The 20,838-nt window shown below is 34.3% G+C and overlaps 2 protein-coding genes across 2 annotated transcripts; both read right to left on the reverse strand.

The window, feature by feature from the left end:
• Positions 1–1,407: 1,407 nt before the first annotated feature.
• LOC108217233 (transcription factor MYB115) lies at positions 1,408–3,286 on the reverse strand. The gene is made up of 4 exons (XM_017390072.1): positions 3,015–3,286; positions 2,805–2,934; positions 1,642–1,918; positions 1,408–1,559 (listed from the first exon to the last, which is right to left on the reverse strand). Exons 1-4 carry the CDS (start codon positions 3,284–3,286, stop codon positions 1,408–1,410), a joined length of 831 nt encoding a protein of 276 aa, XP_017245561.1.
• A 5,970-nt stretch (positions 3,287–9,256) lies between these two features.
• Positions 9,257–17,275, reverse strand: LOC108219364 (ATP-dependent RNA helicase-like protein DB10). The gene is made up of 9 exons (XM_017392778.2): positions 17,149–17,275; positions 16,005–16,356; positions 14,947–15,099; positions 14,067–14,135; positions 12,768–13,037; positions 10,983–11,333; positions 10,627–10,904; positions 10,166–10,474; positions 9,257–9,976 (listed from the first exon to the last, which is right to left on the reverse strand). Exons 2-9 carry the CDS (start codon positions 16,332–16,334, stop codon positions 9,619–9,621), a joined length of 2,118 nt encoding a protein of 705 aa, XP_017248267.1. The 5' UTR covers positions 16,335–16,356; positions 17,149–17,275; the 3' UTR covers positions 9,257–9,618.
• Positions 17,276–20,838: the final 3,563 nt, after the last annotated feature.

Raw genomic sequence — 20,838 nt, forward strand, 5'->3', positions numbered from 1 at the left:
CTCATTAAAATGATATCACCAAAATATATATATGCTTTTTGATTCTTCATGGTTTCATTATATCAATTTGCCTTTTATATCCAATTTATAGACGTCATTGGTGCCCTCAAGAATAACAAGTAATGTTTCATTCCTCGACAATTGTAGCTTTGATGAATATTGGATACAGGAATGTGAAGATGGCAAGATTGATGGTGATGACACTACTAGAATTATGCTAATATACATCAGTTAAAAACTGATGTCCCGTATAAGTTCAACTGATGTTACTGTGGGCGATTTTAAAGGTCCCTGTCTTTAACATCAGTTAATAACTGATGTAAAAGACTACTTATTACATCATTTCCACTTAAAAAACCGATATAATAACTCAATTTTCAAATTTTAACACACTTTTATCTTCTGAATATGATCATAATATGATATTCTAATCTAATCTAACATACTCTAGACATGCCAATTTATTAGTTTTTCCCCAAAAAACGATGTTGTTGTTACCTTTTACATCAATTGTTTAGTAAGACCGATGTCTATTGTTCTTTTTACATCAATTTAGTGGTAAAAACGATGTTTAAACATAGGCGAACCGATATCTTTGTTGTCATTAACAACGGTTTCTGTGAAGGTAGACGATGTCTATTGTTGTCTTTAACATCGGTCATTAACTGATGTAAAAGCTCAATGCCTTTAACATCACCCACAAAGACATCATTCGAGTTTTTTGGTTACATCAGCTATTAACTGATGTCTATATCTTTTAACATCGATTTAACTGATGTCTAAAGCACTTTAACACATCAGTTTAAGTGCGATGTCTATTCCACTTTTTCTAGTAGTGGATGACCTGATGATTCAACCTCTTTATTATTCGGTTAAAGTAAGTTTGTACAAGACATTGTTTGAATTCTAGCTCCTTATGATCTTATACTTGTATTTTTTTTTAGTGTTATTTCCGCATAATTATTATATTTAGTAATTTTTATATTTTGGGATCACGTTTCAATTTTATCTGCCCTTTATATTTGGTTACATATGATATTCAAAGTTTATGTTTAACATCTGCACACCATGATCAAAATAGCATTATCTTTTTCCTCATGGATCAACTTCTGTAGTATATTAGTTTTTGCTTGCGTTTGTCCAAACTATATACAGACATCATCCATAATCATATTTTACTTATTTACTACATATTTCATATATTTTTATAATATACCTGAATATATATCAAAAAAGCTAAATAATTTGACGCCCGTGCGCAGAATGCAGACAGAACACACTACTAATAACAAAAGGACAATATGTGCTTTAAACAGAGAAATTAAGAAAATACAATCACATACTTTTGAACTTAAGAAAAAGAAAAGTAGGTCCACTAGTATAATTAATAAAAATTCTAGAGTTTTTTTACTCATCGTCTAGCAGATCCCTTAACTCCACAAAACCCGAATCATCTTCGTCGCTATTATAAATCAAATTTGTAAGAGATTCGAGGTTCGAGCTATTATCATCATCGTACAAATCATTTGGAACGGAAGAAGGAAGCCCATTTGATCCTCCTGCAAAGAAAGGTTCAGTGTTTTCACCAAGTAGCTTATAAATAAAAAATGATAATTCATTTAATTCATCTATGACCATTACCTTGGGCCCTAGAAACTACGTCAGAGTCGATACATATGGCACTACTCTGATCCTTGTTGCTTATAAGACTCTTTATATAGTTTTCAAGATTACTGCAATTTGGCTTCTGGCGCTGTTTAATGGCATTGAGACACCGCCTCTTCATTGCATTCCACCTATTTTTAATAGAAATTTCACTTCGACCTGGCAATAGCTTAGTAATCTCAGCCCATTTATTACCCAAATTTTTATGAGCATTAACTAATTTGGAGTCTTCTTCCTCGCTCCACGGCCCTTTCTGCATTTTGTACATATAATCAGTAACACTATTTTGAATATATATATTGGATACACAATATTGGATAAAAAGTGCAACTATAAAATTTCATTCAAGATTGGAGTTGGAATTATATAAACATTAATAGTTATTTCATTTAATCTTATTGTGTATAAAACTATCACTGATGATATATTAGATACATTATATAATACATAATTGTTGCTACATATGCAAGTCACAACAAACGTCATAAGTAAATACTTTGTATTGTCTTGCGTATGAACTCATAAATGACAAACAAATGAGTGTCCACATGTGTCATGCATTCACTAATTTTAGCATGAGATAACAATACTTTGAACCTTAGAATATCAAAGAAGTCGATGGTCTGGAATCAACCATAATTTACTGACTCGAAGAAAAAAAATTGATCATAGATGAAAAAATTTATAACATACATATATTTAAAAAAGCTATATATTAGACATAATTACTATTCATCAAATTGAAGGAATAATAATATGGGACCCCCTTCATATTTTTTCATTAACATTATTATTATTATTATTGTGCCATAATTGTTTTTTTATTTCAAGTAATTATATCACTAATTTTCATTTTGGGCAAATTTTTGAAGTCATTATCATTATATCGTTAAAAACGGTTACTAAATGTTGGAACTAGAATGAGATCGATATCAGTGTTTATTATAAAATCTCGTTTGTTTTGTATTCATCATTACTTTTTTCCACCTATTCCTTTATTAATATACATAAGTATCGCATTAACTCTTTAAAAAATATTTTGGACATCACATAAAACAAGCGAAGCCGTTATGCGTAGTTAAAATTAGAATAGATAATTAAGTGATAGTTAACATGATTGAAGAAGAAGAAAGAAAGACCTTTAATCCCGATTTCAGATGGTTGTAGTATCTATCCCTCATATGTTTCCCTTTCCTGCGTGATTTCATCTTGTCAGCAATTAAGTTCCAGCTCTTAGTTCCATACGTTTTGACGAACTGTAGCAACATCCTACATAAAACACATATTGACTAGTGAAATTAATATTTACATATAACTATAAATTAATTTGTAAATGAAGACGTACGAACCTATCTTCCTCTTTGCTCCAATATCGTTCATCGATCTTCCCCCTTTTCTTGGCCTTCTCCTCACGTATGCATTGATTTTGGGAACTTAAAGAACAAGATTCATCAAGAGTGACAGATAGTTTAGGATCATTTGGATTTTGTATCAAATCCTTAAACTCATTATATAATTTTTGGAAAGACGAATCCACTAATTCAACATCATTAATGCCATTAGAAGCAGAAGTACTCGGCAAAAGTTGATCTTCAAATAAATTTTGAAGTAATGGATTCATAATTTCATTAGATGGTTGGTTCACGAGATTATTTAAATCAAGATCTTGATTCAAGTTATTATGTATGGACATAATTTTGAGGGAGATGAGGAGAGATATAGAGTTAAAAGATGTAAGTAGAGAAGAGAAGATGATGTATATAATAAGACGGGGGAGGGCAGGATATGAACAATTAGCAATGCAAGTATGTATATAGAGACGAGAGAACAATGTGAATAAGAAGAGAGAGAGTGGGGATAGTAAGGAAGGGGTGGGGGGGGGGGGGGGGGGGGAGTGTCTATGTGTGTATATGATTTTATTTGATAGATATAATCATGCAGTTTTATATTACGTGATAAGAGAAACTATAGTTGGGCTAATAAATGTTGACCATAGATTAGAGGTATAATCCGAATGTATAAACAAAATTGAGTAGTGAGTATGATTTTTTTCATTAGAATGTAATATGATCTTAACCAATATGACATTTATATTGTTCTTCTTTATGCATGCAAAGTACATGTTTAAAAAAACCGTTTTTGCGCCAATAAATTTATTATGTGATTGTATATATGGTATACATAATGAATTTGTAAGTTGTTTATCTCTGTTTAATTAGTTAGAGTACAAAATATTTCTTCTACTATCAAAACTTAGACCATAACAAAACATTCATCTGATTTGAAACCTATGCCAATTTTTCATTTTTCTATTCAGAAGTCTGAAGTTTTTGCCGCCTTTTATTGCACTCTTATTTTAAATGATCCTGGAACTTCTCTAATGTTGGCGTGATTTGGTTTGAATAACAGAGCCGGACGTGATACATCCCTTTTTTGTTAAGAGACATTATGCATCTTTGTAATGAAAATACAAAGAACTCTTAATTCTATTATTTTAAAAATATTATTATGCGTTTTCAATGATAAATATACAACTATATAACATCAACACAATAGTTCATATATACTATGTTTTTAGCAGCGCATACTATCTTTTCTAAAGTTGCTCATATCTTACGATGTTGTTTACCTCATTGATTTTTTTAAAATTGTATACGTGTAAAAAAATCAGTCTAGTCATTAAACCGTTAAAGCAGTTAGTGTCGGACAAAAAAACTCATTAAATATGAAATTGTTTTAATTTTGTATTATGTTTAAACTATTCCTTTTGGTAAATGATGCTTAGTTAATATACATATATATCTCGTTTATTCGTTAAAAATTTATTGTGTTCGCGAACTATCAAAAAAATACAAAGTAATATGACAAAAATTCATGCAAAATTATTTCTTAAACTAGATAAACTACTTATATTTTTCTTAAAATTTAATATTAGACTTGAAGAAGAACTATGTAATTTTTATACTATAAGGTTATATTCAAAAAAATCCTTCTAGCCCACACAAAAAAAAAATAAGAAGAATTCAAATCAATTTTGGATTCTAGTCACAAAATAGTATCTTACAACTCATTCATTCCTAGCCACAAAATTAACTATATATTTTTAATGGACCCACACGCATAGCTATTCATATGATATTTTTAGTTTAAGCCGAAATTCTGACAGAAGTCATCATCACACGTTTTTCCTCACCTTTTCATTTTTTTTAGAACTTATTTTTCACGGGTAAAGTGATATATTAATATTATTAAATTATTGAATTTTTATGGTTAGTTTATCATAATTTTGTATTTATGAAGTAATATAAATAAGTTATATTATGTTAAATTGACAATCTAATAAATTTTATGGTAAATGGACTAAGTTAAATTGATTTCAGTTATTTTACAGCAACACTAATATTAAAAATTAAAATAATTTTGGTAAATATATAATACTTACACTTTGTCTTGAAAAAGATTTTATATATACTTGGATTAGACTAAACAAATTAAGGTTTGGCAATAGTCTCCTACAATAATTTTGGATTCAAAAAATAAAAAGAACATACAAGATTCAAATTGAGGATATATATATATATAAATTAGCCATCTTTAATATATATGTGTGTGTGCGTGGAGGCGCGTGCTTATATTTACGTGATTGAGTATGAAGATACTAACTTAATATCGAGAAGACATTTGTGACTTGAATAATTGAGCTTCTAGTATGGCTCCAAAATCCTTTGAATTTTATCTGAAATAACTCGTTCATTTTGTCTTAAGCGCAACATTCTCAGCCTCTAGATGTGATATTTTGAACTTAAGAGCCTCAAATTCTACTAACTGAACAATTGGGACAATTTCAGGAGTAGGAGTTTTGGTCAAGGTGGGTAATAGTACGTTCTGCAGGTGTTTCACTCTCGAATCTCTCGATTTTGTGGTAGGGTTTTGTATAGCCCAGAGTGATGTCTCTTTCCCCTTCAAGTTTACCTACTACGGTACCGAAGTGAATATGATTTCCGCCAGACATACGTAACGCTTTAGCTAGTATACGAAAGTGTATGCCATGATTCTTCTGTCTATCAATAACTGCATATGCATTGCGCGGTGGATGTGAAGAATTAGGCCATTATCTTGGCAATAATGGGCTAAGCTAGTATTTGCAGTGAATCCCCATGTTAAGTAATCATGCATTACGATAGGAACTCCCAATTCTCTGGCAAATAACAAGTTATGTTATGCTTCCATCGCACTCAATGAGCCTTCTGTGTATCTATAAGAGAAATCACTATAACCCCCCTTCGAGAGAGGTCGTTGGTGGTGTAATGGGGCTTCGTAAATTCGCGTCCTGGATAGACTCGTCAGATGAATATCAGTCATCTATGAGTTGTGGACTACCATTAGAGGGTAGTGAGTCCTTAAGAGGATCTAAAGGTGTTAGTTTTAGGAAGGACTGACTGATAAGAGGATTAAATTCTTCATTTGACATAGATCCCTATTTTTCCTCAAATGCATGTGAAGGCGGGGTGATCTTGTGAAGAATCATCTACTTACTTATCACTTTGTAAAATAAAGCTTACATTAGTAAATTGCCTTCACACATAAAGGGTGAAACATCCCGTGGGTGATCCATAAATGTTCCGTTCAAGAAGGTAGACAAAGACCTTAAAGTTGGTGTATGGTCTTTATTTCCCTCAAATGTCTGTGAAGACACTTGATCCTGAGAAGAACTGACAACTCTAGTGTCTAGGGGTGAGTATAATTTCGGTTCGGTTTGGTTTCATTTTTTTCAAAATTTCGGTTAGTTCGGTTTTTCGGTTTGAACCGAATATAATTTCGGTTTGGTTCGGTTTTTAATATAACATTTCGGTTTAAACCGAAATAACCGAACTTTTTATTGTATATAAATAAATATTATACATATATTATTTATAGATAACACTTAACCCAGCTCGTCTCTTAGCTCTGTTTCTGGTCAGTAATCAACACGAACTAACAAGAAGTTAAGTCTAAATCTCTCATATTGATAAAAGCTCTTGAGGATTTTGGCTGTTCTCTTATCTTTGGGTCAAGGTTCGAGTACCCAGTAAGTGATTAGCGTGATTAGCATAAACTTCATCGGCAATACCTGCTGCACAACTCTCACTTTTAGTTGAAAATTCTCCTGTGATAGATTTGTTAAATGGATTTGGGTCTTCTGAGTATATCCACGTATGATTGTAACTACTGATGCTTGTACAGTAATGGGTTTTCAAAAAATTCGGTTTTTTTAAACCGAAACCGAACCCAAATTATTCGGTTGGTTCGGTTCGGTTTAGAATGAAAGTTCGGTTCGGTTCGGTTTTGAAAAAACACTCAATTCGGTTTTCGGTTTTTTCGGTTCGGTTCGGTTTTGAACCGAACCGACCGAATGCTCAGCCCTACTAGTGTCTATCTCAGATATGGACGACAGAGTTGTAGCAACGGTTAGTTCATATTGTGTGTGCGCTACCTCACCGTGTATTGGAATTATTTATGTCAATGATAGCGTCTCAGTATAAGAAGCAGATACAGATGCCTTAGATCATATTCTCTTTGGTTTAGTGTGATGTAGAACTGTATATATAGAGTCATCCTTATGAAGTGCACTAGAGGACTATCTCCCTCTCTCTCGTAATAAGTTCTTTTTAGAGTTAATTGCAAATCGCACCCTACACTTGGGCCCAAACACACTTTAGTATACATGCTTTAGGAAATTAATTTCACATCCCCTTACTATTTTGTGCGCTGCAGTATGCACCCTTTTCAGCCATTTCCGTTAAATATCCACGTTAACATTAAATAAGTTAGGGGTAAAACTGGAAAATCAGTCTTCTTCCCCATTTATGCCCTGGTTCAGTAAATGTTAACCCTAATTGAGTGTGATTTTTCCTCTTAATTTATCTTCTTCAAAAAAGATGGGGGAGTATTGTGTTTCAAGCAGTGGCCTTTGCTTGTCCATTCCACACTCACCAGAGATGAAACAAGAACAAAAAACAGGCAGCCTTGGAAGCTTTCATATCAAAACTTTTCGCTACGGTTTCCAGAATCAAGGCTTTTTATACAGAGATACAAATGATTCACTTTCCAGATTACAACATTGATGGGATATAGGATGCAGATAAAGATATAGTTGATGAATTAAGAACACAATTAGAGCTTAAACACGGTTTCTTGAACAAAGATTCCAATTCTTCACTACCCAATGTCACACTCTTGCTGACAGAGATTCAGGGATAGCAGAGTCTTATGAAGATGTATCAGATTATAATCAAGAAAATTGAAGGCCAGCTTGAAGCCAAAGAAATCAAAATTTCATCTCTTCGGAAAAATCATGAAGAAACAATTTTTATCAAATGAATCACTTGAATAAACAATGAATTCGAGTGGGTGTTTTTCTGTTCTTAAAGATATCATCTTGTTCACCAAAAGATTTCATCTTGGTTTTGAAGTGGGAACAAGGAAAAGCAATGAAGCAATGAAGGGTTTTGAAGTGGGTTTGCATTGTAATTTTTTTTTATGACTCAATTGCCCTTAATTTTTTAACGGCACCGTTAACTTTTGACGGAAAGAGTGCATATTGCCGCGCACAAAATGGTAAGAGGATGCGAAATGCAATTTTCTAAAGTAGGTATACTAAAGTGTGTTTGAAGTTTAGGATGCAATTTGCAATTAACTCTTCTTTTTATGCTTAAGGGCTTAGATGGTTGTTATTCAATTGTGTTAGGCTCTATGTCAGGGTTATAAATATGTGGGATTTTTGATCCAATGAGGGTGGAAGTAGGAATCACATCAATTAATTCATTAAGCCAGAAAGTATCAAGTGAGAAATTGTCAACATTTTTTTTAAGGTTAGCTGGCGGAGACCCTGGAATGTAAGCATCTGAAAACATATCCTCATATGAGACACTTTTCTCAGCTAGACTTGTGCTGGAACATCTTGATATTAACTTTCCGAATCAAAAGTCCTCTCCCTCACTCTCACCCATATATCACCATCCACTGATTGCTCAGGTTCAACTTCTACATTTGGTTCGGGTCAGGTTAATTGATTTCCTGGTTTTGACACTTGCTCGGGTGACTCCACATTTGCATTTACTTCAACCGCCGGTTCATCTTAAATTACAGGTCTAGTTGAGCTTCCGGTTGAGCTGGTTGTTAAGAGATGAATTTCAATGTATCTTTTTTCTTATAGACCAACTCACTAACATATAGCACACCATTGGACTTCAACTAAATACCAACAATAAAGTGTAATTTTTATTTTAATACTAATAAAATATTTTTGATGCTATATTGAATAGATATTTAACATAGGGCTTCTCTAAGAGCACATCTAGTGCACAATGAAAGTGGCCAAGTGAACCGGAGCTCGAACTAATCAACAAAATGGTGAACTGGATTTGGAGGGAACCAAAAGAAATTATCAGGGATCTCTTAGCCAGTTCGGGGACTCTTTCATTGCAGTGTCTTTCTTATCAGTTTGATATTCGTTGACAACCAAATAAAAACGAGGTATTTAAACTGTTATTAAAAGTCACGTTGAAATCAGCTCAAGCATGTAGCAACCACACCATTTACCGCTTAATACTTATGTCACACAAGTGGTATAGTCCACAGAAATGCATTATCTGCTGGGCAAAAACCCATTTGAATAAGGAGAATCAGATACAACACCAGGAAATTTCACTTCTGTTGATCTTTCAAAAGAGGGCACATCAGTAATAATATCAGCCAAAAAAGTCCAAAACTTGACCTACTACTTGATAAATATCAACAAAGCTGCCACAGGAATCTAATCAACACTTGAAATTCCCCTACATAGAGAGTCTGGAACTTGCATATTAACAGCACCACTAGAGCAAAAACTATACCCCAAACTGAGAAACTACCAAAGATACCTTCATTGCTTTTCCTTGTCCCCTCTTCACTCTGATTTCAAGTGACTAGTTATCAAGATCGTTCCATCATGGCTCTATGGAAACTACGCGTTGGAGAGCGCTCTTGTCCTTGTGAGGAACTGTCAAAACGGTCAACACTTCTACTGCGGCTACGGCTTCGCCCACGATCTCCTGAGCCACTCCCATTAGGGCTTCTACTACTTCGCTTCTCTGGACGAGAAACCATGCTTTCATGGAAGCTCTTGGCTTGATAGCTTCCAGGAAGAGTGTTTGCATCATAGCCACCCTTGTCAGGGCTTCTGCTTCGACTTCTTTGCTTGTCCAGATCTTGAATCATGCTTTGGTGAAAGCTCTTTGCATGATAGCTGCCTGGAGCATCAACGTCATATCCACCGCTGCCATACTTGTCACTGCACAAGGATAATTTCAAAACCTTACAGATGATGTAATATTCTTATATAACATTGAAGATAAATTAGTAAACAACTACAAAGATTTACTGAAATTTCGGAAGGCTTGATATTAAATCCCCTACATACACAAAAGTGTTGGACGCAATTGTTCTCAATCACAACTATTTGAACAAAAGCATACAATACCTATCCTGTGACTCTCTCTCAGAACCACGAGCAACACCATCCCTTCCTCCATATCCTGAATCATAACCCCTACCTGAGCCCCAACGGCTCCTAGAATTTCCAAATCCACCACGTGAAGCCATATCTCGGATTTCATCCGGAACTCGTTGATTTGCTCCTTCCAAAATTTTGATAAGGTCTGAAGCATGCTTCGCATCCTGATCATTGAAAAATGTATGAGCCACTCCTGTGGAACCAGCTCTGCCTGTTCTTCCAATTCTATGAACATAATCCTCAATTCCTGTAGGGAAGTCATAGTTGACCACCACCCTGACAAGAATGTGTTCACAAAATATATTATATAAGGAGAAGCACTAAACTAGAAATAGAAAACATCTTTATGTTTTTTTTAAGCTTACGTCAAGATTCCTCACAAATGTAAAGCAATAATTTACAAGTACAAAGTGACTGAGGAATCAGACCTTATATCCTTGACGTCCAAACCACGAGCTGCCACATCAGTGGCAACAAGAATTGGTGACTTGCCTGTGCGGAACTGGTTAAGTACATGGTCTCTCTCACTCTGATTTTTATCTCCGTGAATTGCTGCGGCTCCAAACTGGTGACTTAAATTCCGTGAAAGCTGATCACACATCCTCTTTGTTGAACAGAATATGATGATTTTAGAGCCTGGTTCTTGAGATCTCACTATCTGCTCTACCCTTCTTTGTTTTTCCATCGATGAAATAATTTCCACATGCTAGATATTTCAAAATGTCATATAATCCCCTATATATAATATATTTAAGCATAGAGGAGAAAAGGACTAGATATACACCTGTGTAATAGATTTGTTTGCGACAAGTTCATCAACATTGCCAATGTTAACTTGAACTGGTTTAACCAACAAATCAGCTGCAATTTTCCGCACCTCCTTCGGCCATGTAGCAGTGTACATGAGGGTCTGCCTGCGTGCAGGGATCTCTTTTACAATTTTTCTTATCTGTGGCTCAAACCCCATGTCCAGCATCCGATCTGCCTCATCCAGAACCATGTATGAAATCTGGCCTAGGTTGACTCGTCCCATCTGCAGGATATCATTCAAACGGCCTGGAGTAGCAACAACAATATGTGTTCCTCTGTCTAAGTCTCTCAGTTGGGGACCCTTTGGTGCTCCTCCGTACAAACACTAAAATTGATGAAAAAATAGTAGATAAATATGATATATTCCTTCATAAGTGTTTATAGGTTATAACTACTGATGCATTCTTTCTTTTATATTCATTATATTACTGTACCGGTGTAATAATATGAATCTGTATATACGGTCTAAGAAACATAAAATTTTGATGGAAAATTTAAATTAGAAACATAACAACCACTAATATCAGCATAACTTAGTATTATAAAGTTTCACTTCATCAAAGTTCCCATCAAGAACTCACCTGTCCTAATATAGGCTGGTATCTTGTTTATTTTAATTTCACTTCAGCTACACCATTATTCCACTCAGGGATTGACCGCTCCTAAACTACGGTGGCCGTCATCTAGTTGATGTCAATTTTATTTCGTTGATGTCATGGTTATCTTAAGAGATTCACTTTTTCCTACTAGGGTATATACTTCATCTTGTTTATAAAACATATGCAGAGTTATATTGGTTGTTAGTACTTTCTGTTCAAGTGTTTCTTCAAACCTTCTGCCCAAACTTCACCTTACATACTTTTCCAAATCACATGATTCATGCAATAAGACATGTTGTTAGATGAACAGATAAACCTTTTATTAAAGTATGGACTTCTCTGGAAGAACGTTCATCCATAACCTAAATGCTTTATTAAAAAAAACGCATATCAGAATGCATTTACTTTGATTTAGTGAAAACAATTTTACTTTGTAACCAAGTCAAAAAATTACCATTCATTTGCAACCTCTTAAATTTAATGAAGAAATTGGAAACATAAATCATGTGAATAGTCAATACTTCTTAACATGTAATTGTTCAAAAATGCAAATATGAAATAATCAATACTTCTTAACATTTAATTGTTCAAAAATGCAAATATGCATAGTTGATAGGTACATTTATAAAATAGTGGTCCTTATAGTTAGTGGTATATGTAAATATAGGCCATAGCTTAGATTCTAAGTTGCAAGAAATATAATCCTCCTGTTGAACTAATCTAAGAAATTAAATTATCAAGGTAGTTTTGAAAATTAGCGGAGTTCCATTATTTACTCAAGCTCGCACTCAAGTACTCCCTCAATTCCTAAAGAATTCTTGATTTAAGAATATGCATGGCCATTGTGAAAAGTAAATCCTAATTAATTGAATGAGTAACAAATAACAAATCACGCTTCCAAATTAGTATTTAGGACGAGTGAAACTTATAAATAATACTATGAAATAACAGAGGGCAAAGATATAGGACAACAGAAGTAATATTTTTAAGTCAGAATAGCTGGGGGCCTGGGGCACATATGTTCCACCCAACTAAGATTGGCAAACCATATCCATTTCCCAGTATAAAGCCACAAGTTATTCAAACAGCTGTTTAACAAAACAAGACTTCGGCATTACTTAGATTGTGAAAACTCAAACCTCGACTTAAAATCAACATACCGTGCTTGATATTTTTGATGAGCCCCCAAACTTCACAGCTTCATCTTGAATTTGGGTTGCCAATTCCCTTGTTGGTGACAAGACCAAAACTGTGGGACCCAACTGAGGATTGTTACGACATCGCATGAGATGCCTAAAGGCCGGTAACAAGTATCCCAAGGTTTTCCCTGAACCAGTCTTAGCAATGGCTACAATGTCCCTACTTTGAAAAGCAATAGACCATGATTGCGCCTGTATAGGAGTAGGATGAGAAAACCCAGCCTTTAGTACCTGGAAAGGCAAATCAGAAAACCATTAAAATTAATAATCAGGGAGACCAGCTTTGCAATGATCTGAGCAAGAATAACACAATCCCCAATCTATGGCAGGGCATCTTTGCTACAACAAAAACTAGCAGAAAGAGACCTTTTTGAATCTGACCAGCGTAGAATCATCAACAGAAATGGCCCTTGTAAGAAGTTAAATCAAGGGCTGTAAACCAACCAAGCTGGTCGGTAAGAAACTCAACTCGGTTTGTTATCAAGATCAAGTTCGAATAACGAAATATGTTTGATAAGCTTATCGAGTCCAGCCGAGTTTCTTAGTTGCTCCCCTCAAACTCGACGCCGAATCAACTCGAACTTGGGTCGACTCGTTAAACCCGAGTTACTTGGCTATATTTAATTTTTTTTGTTTTTATTATATTAGTTTTAGTTTACAAGTGCTATACCAGTAGTAAATATTTAGGCTGGACTTTGAAATCAAACACAAATATCTTTTATTCAAATGCATATTAATTTAGGCCTAATCTGGTCCAGCAAAAACAAGCCCCCCATAAAAAAATAATAATAATAATAATAATAATCTTATTAACCAGCTCGGACTCAACTTGTTAGTTCGTTAACAACTCGAACTCGACTTGGCTTTAATTGAGCTCATGGTCGAACAGAAGAAATTGCTTGATAAGCTAATCGTGTTTGGCTTGCCTCAGCAAGAGAAAACTCGAACTCAGTAAGGAAAAACTCGACTCGAATCGGTTTGGCTCGTTTACAGCCCTACTTAAAAAGCATTGTAAAGCCTTTAATAAATGGTACACAATCTGCGGGAAATTAAAATTTATGCAGGGGGCAGGCAAATAGCACACATCACAGTTACGACAAGTGCAAACAGAAAATATAAGACAGGTCAGAAAATCAAAGAGAGAGAAATAGATATATAGCAACCAAAGAAATGCACAAAAATAAGACCAGCATTGCAGAAAGCTTAGAAAATGTCCTCTATCTCTGGATAAATCCGAAGAGGCGAAGACAACATCCATACCTCTCGGAGTATCTCTGAAGGTAAGCCAATTGCTTGAAATGATGTGAACGGTGGGGGCACATTGTCTCCCTAATACAAAACAAACTGCCAAACTTAACAAACTAGATGTGAAAGATTAAAGAACGATAAAAGTATCAGGCACGCTGTCTCTCCAAAGAATAATTAGCTGTAACAAATAAAAAACTAGACATGAAATATAAGACAAATTTATGTACTTACTACAAATAATTCATCAAACAATTTTATGTCGAAATATTCAAACAAGAAACTAGAATATAATCATTCTTAATCAGCAAGGTTAAACAAAACATATTGAGCAATGAGTATTTTCACTGACACCGTCCATTTTATCCTCCTTCTCAAGTATGTTTTTGCTGGAGATTCTAGTTTTTTAAAAAAAAATTGAAATAACAGTCAGCAAGTGACCAGAAAGTTTAAAGTGAATGAGCTTTACTCATGAATAAAACTAAACTATTACATTCGCAAGAATTTGTTCACATCACCACAGGAAGGACATCGAGCGTTTTACAGCAAGAATTGATGGGAAATCAGTTGCAGAGCGTTTAGGTCCACAATAAAGATCTGCGGGTCAAATCGGGAAAACCAGTAGATACCACCAAGCTTGCCAATTACAGGCTGAAGAAGTCTTTAATAAAAAGTAGAACTGATCATTGATTATGAAAATCAGAAGGTCCCTAATGATAACAGTACACCAACCCTTTACATGATTCATCATTATTCATGAGCTCATGGCCAATCATACATTGTTACTGGTTACCACAAAAACAACACTAATGTAATTTACATAATGAGAGTGGGATGTAGTTATCACAAAAAATTTAGTATACTGATCACAAATGGACACTAACTATATGCTTACAGTAACAGTTATTTCATGCTGGCGGCGATAAGACTCAGCAGATGGACCACTTCGGACAGCTGGCAACACCTCAACTCGGTCAGAAGACCTACCCTCCCGTGAACCACCTGAATCATGTGGGATATTGGGTTGGTCTGCTTCTTTCCTGTCACCCTAATATTAGCAAGAGTTCAGATTAATGTGCCAAGGAAACTAGAAAACAGAGAAGCTTGTGTACCACTTCATACTTTAGACCGGCGCCTTCTAAGCTTCATTTATTAACATATTCTTCAATGTGAAACCCTAAACCTAGTAGGAATCCAAAATGTACGAATAAAAGGGTGAAGATACTACATATAAAAATGCAATTCAATTGCGGAACTGCTGCCCATATTGACGGTCAGACCAGTAAACCTCAAAATGCAAACGATGAATGCAACTTGCAACAGATAGTGAAGTATCACAATGAGGTAAAAACTTATCCCAAAGAAGAATTTTAGCATCATAAAATAAATGAAATTGTCCACGTCCTCGGTTCCTTACAAAAGGTTCTAGTGTCAAAAAAGGGATTCGATTGGAGGAAGTAGGATGCGATCTTTACTCGTATAAACAATGCAGATTGCAAGGGCATCAGTGATATGGCCAAAACATCCCAAGCTCTTCAATTTTGGTGTCATATATAACACGGACAGTGGATACCCAGGAATAGGATACAATTTCAGGGAACTCCAAAATTTTCTTTAAAAAAATTGTTAGAAATTTTTAATTCACCAAAATTCTGTGTAAGCACAAGTTTCACAAATTTGTTGTGGGAGCTCTTGCAACTTGCTAGCGAGTTCAGGAGACAAGTCTAGTATATTCATATTATATCAATTTCTCAGTCTTCGGTGAACCACATGACATGTTGTATGGAAAGGAAAACTAGATAGAGTGGTCCTTTACCAACATTATATTGTATCATGACAAAGCCTTATGCATTAACATTTTTAGTAGCTTTTAAGGATCACATTATCACAATTACTAACAAAATTTACTAAAGGCATAAAGAGGTATTACTAGAAGACAATCCGATTGCATACCTGATCATTTTTTTCACCAGGATCAAACTTTGGTCTACCACCGCTGCCTCTACCATTTTTATCGTCATCATCATTGGCAGCGATTTCCTGATTCAGTACTTGTGAGGACTGTTGAACTTGAACTGATGAGCATAAAGACTCCGATACACTATTATTTGGTGAATCTGGTTTTATTTGTGAACAGCTAGGCTTCTGATATTGAGTAACCTTGGTCTCTGGATTCCAATAGTAAATATATCCAGTCTTACCATCAACCAGGCCTCTCCATGGTTTAGGAAGCGAGGGATCTTCTGGGGCATATCGTATACCAGCGGATTTAGAATCAGCCATAAAAGAGTTGCTACGTAGGGTCCTATATAAAAAATATATACACATACAAAGAGAAAAAGTATAAGGAGAGATATAAACCAAGACAAGGTCTGGAAAGCATGGTAATGGCAAAATTTTGTAAACCAAAAAAATATATATTGCATTATATGGGACAATTGATTAAGTTATAAACATTACATACAGTTAACAAACGGATAAAATGTAGAAGTCAGCTTTGGCAAATTCATTCAAAGGTAACTCTAAATTCATTTTACCCTGCCTTATAAGTTGGCAAATTACTGATCCTTACAAGTTATAAAAATACCTTTTAAGCAATAAGCAATAAGTTCAAACAAGCCACAAGTAAAGAGTATATCAATCACCATGATATAAATGTTAGAACAAAAAATTTCTCAGCTTCCACATGCTCAAAAACAATAATGGACTCTCTCCCGAGACTCTCAAGCACAACCAGTAGTATATATCATTGCCAGCTTCCACATAATCTTACTAGCTTTCCTCTTCAGTTATAATTATATATTCTTAACTCAACAAGCAAGCAATATAAATACAAGCATACAATGCCGTAATGTACATCAATTTATCAAGCTCCAACTATCAAACTATCATCAAAAGTTTGATCAATTAGGCGAGATTTTCACAAAAGCAAACATACATACAAAAAGCTAGAGAGAGAGAGGCGGGAAAAGATTGACCTAAAAATGTGGTGGAATTGAGAAAGGGAAAGGGAAATTAATGTTTTAATAGAGGATAATGTTAAACATAATTAGATTAAGAAACCCTAAAATTGGAATAGTAAGCTACTAAAATGTACCTGAGTGAGTCGGCGGTACGAACTCTGTAACTAAAGTCTTTGAGTTTGAGTTTGAGTTTGAGGCAGATGAACCGGAAGATCGTGTGTGTTGTGTTGGATTTTGTGTATATTGTATGTAGAAGGGCCCTGTTTGGTTAAAATCGATCTAATTTATTCCCATAAAAATAAGTCTACTTAATTGTTTTCCATTTTTGTCTGTCTATCATTGCTACCGGGAATTTATATGTAAATTATATTTTTTTTTTATGTATAAAGACTACATTAATTAGTGATATGATCTGTTTTATGTTTGTTCGACTCGATTGTTCTTGTAGATGCTGTATAATTTTTCATTATTGAATTAATTTCCTTTTTTTCAAAAAAAAAAAAGAAAGAAAACCTTCACACTAAATAACAGTAAGATAATAAGGCTCAAATAGTTTTTTTTAGTTAAATTGCTCAAATTAATTTATTTTATCTCTAAATTCTTAACAAAAGTCTGATAGTAAGAATCACTTCATTCTGCTCAGCTATTTGTTTCACCTTTAATGGATTGTTTTTATGGATTTTAATGGATTGTGTGTGATTTTGATTTTGTGCGGATTCTTGATAAAATGTCGCAGAGTTTATAGGATTTAAGCACAATGCTTCAAAATCCCATTGATTTTGGTGGGATATCAAAAAACTTAAAATACACTGAAGAATGCCACAAAATCCATCATTTTATGAAATGCAAAAAAATCCATCAGCATTTGAATACCATCAGATTTTAATGGATTTTAAAGAATCTCAATTGAATACCATGGGATTTTAAAGCACAATTTAAAATCCTAATTGAATACCACCAAATTTTGTAGCATAATTTAAAATCCCAATTGAATACCTCGAGATTTTAACGGATTTCAAACAATCCCAATCGAATACCCTCGGATTTCATGAATGCAAAAAAATGCTTTAAAATCCCAATCCAATACACCCCTCTAAGTTCTTGCTCCATCAGTCCCACAATACATGTCTTTTTTTAGAAGAAAAAAATTTGTCCCATAATACTTGTCCATTTTCAGTTTCCAATACAAATATATTGACATTATTCCAAAATTACCCTTGTTGAAAGTTATATAACAATTAATAAGAGTTGAATAAGAGTCTAAATTCATGCATTTATTAGGGGTACAAGTGAGAAAATATTATCTAATTAATGTTTCCTTAATATGCATAATATTTTCAAAAGAGACATGTATTGTGGGACGGAGGGAGTAGTAAAAGTCTCATACAACACTATTAATAATATATATAGAGTTCTACCTCAATACAAATTATTAAAATACAAACTAAATAAAAACAATGAAGTAGAATGGTAAGGGTTTTGGGATCGGAGATGGATCCCGAGATGGGCCTAGACGGGATCTAAATAGGGCATCGTAGGGTCGGGATGGGCCTCGTAAGACCATGATGGGGCCAAGGTTTGGCTCTTAAAGCTGTCTGGAGCCTGTCCACGGCCTGTGCAGAGCCTTGGCGAGGCTCTAGCGGATCCGGGGTAGTTTGAGTGGGAACGAGAGTGGGAACGAGAGTGGGCCCTGGTGGGTGAGGACATATAGAACGTAAGTGATGGCGTTTAATTATAGTTACCGTGGGGTGGATTGAGTGGGAACGAGGGTGGGCCCCTGGTGGGTGAGGACATATCGAACGTAAGTGATGGCGTTTAATTATAGTTACCGTGGGTTTGTATTTCAGTTTTTGTTTTAGTGACTACTATTTGATCAATTGCCTATATAAACATATTTAATGACTGAGATTTTAATAAATTTTACTGAAATTAAGTAATCTATATATTTTCAATGATTATATATTTGTAGTTAAGATTGTTGTAAAATTAATTTTCATAGATTACATTTATAATAAAGATTCTTGTAGATATTGTTATATGATATTTCAAATTTAAACATATTTTTTTTAATATTTTAATAATTTTAGAACAAATTTCTAGTAATTATTAGTTTATGTACTTCAAAAGAAATCCACTAATCCATGCAAACAATCATATTTTAACAAATTCAGATTGCAAAAAAAAAAAAAAAAATCAGTATAATCTCACTTAAATAACATAATATTTTTATACATAGTTTCAGTTTTAAGAATTATCTTGTATTTCAGTATATCTATATATATGTATGTATGTATGTATGTATGTATGTATATATATATATATATATATATTTAAAAATTTGATGTATTTTTAATTTTTAAAAATTCTACACATTTTTATTTCGGGAAAGATAACTGGCTTTTGGTATTCAAAAGAATGCCACAAACAATCCTTGCCAATGAAAAAAAAATAAATATCTCTGCCATCTGAAATGCTCCGGTACACTCTGCAATGAAACAACTGAAACATGAAATAAAAAACGAATCTCAGGATGAATAAGAGCCATGATTCCCGGAGTCAGATGAAGAAAAGTCCCCCAATAACATAATTTAGAATTAAAATGTTCTGAATAACATAATCGAAAAAATGGCCCTGACTGCCACAAAGAGACGTTTGATCGTTTAACATTAATTAACAAACTTCAACACGTAACATAATGTTGTGTTGGACACTTTTTCCCTTTTTCCTTTTTTATAAAATATTAGTAACCCAGGATAAAGTAGCATTTTGCACCCAAAACACAACTTTAAGTAGCGTTTTGAACCCAAAACACATCATACTGTAAATTGTGCTCAAGTACTTCAAGGCAGCAGATCAACAACTCAAGTAATAGGAAAATAGTCAAAATTTGTATATATAGTCATAATGTCATATGAATATTTTTAAGTATAATAGATGTATATATAAGGGCCGTTTGGTTTAACTTAAAAGAAGTGTCTCACTTATAGTAAAGAAGTGGAGCATAAGTGAGAAGTAAATAAGTTAATAAAGTGTTTGGAAAAGAAGCAGAAGCTGTGAAAGAGAAGCTAGCATTCTCAGCTTCTTAAAAGTGCTTCTACTTTTTTACACAAACGGGTCAAGAAAAGCAGAAGTCAGAAGCAGCTCCAGCTTCTTGTAAACAAACACCACCATAGTATGAACTATGGAGGACACAAGGCAAATAAGACCGCCTTTGCACTGTAAATCTGATGGGGAAAGCAACGAACTATCCGAGGATTTAGCAAATAAAAAAGAAGAAAAGACCTATCCATGGAAAGAGACTTTGATTAGTAACCATCCACTGTTCTTGTGAAGTGGAGTATATTATTCCTGCTAATAATAATTTATAAGTAAGATATGCTTCTACCTAGTACATAAGAACAATTTACCAAGAAGATATGATGTAGGCATCAGAAATTTTATTTGGTAACAATGGCCTACATTAAACGCCTTTATAAATCAAGTATCATAACCTTAATTTGTAAGCGAAAAGAATATTGGCCAAGCAAGTGCTATAAAACACAAATCAACAGGCCAAGTGGAAGCGTATCTAGTTAGAGCTGTAATTCGACTCGGGCGGCTCGCGAGCTCGCCCGGCTCGAACTCGTTTAACTGGGCTCGGCTCGGCTTGACCACTCGACTCGTTAAACGAGCCGAATTCGGGCAAAGGTTCCGGCTCTTTTAATTAAGCGAGCCGGCTCGACTCGACTCGTGAAAATAAACGAGCTGAGTTCAGGTAGAGGTTTAGACTCGATTAAGTGTAAAATTATACGAGCTGGCTCGCTCGACTCATTAAAACCGGCTCG

The sequence above is a fragment of the Daucus carota genome, chromosome 4 (genome assembly GCF_001625215.2).
Source record: "Daucus carota subsp. sativus chromosome 4, DH1 v3.0, whole genome shotgun sequence".
NCBI classification, from domain to species: Eukaryota; Viridiplantae; Streptophyta; class Magnoliopsida; order Apiales; family Apiaceae; genus Daucus; species Daucus carota.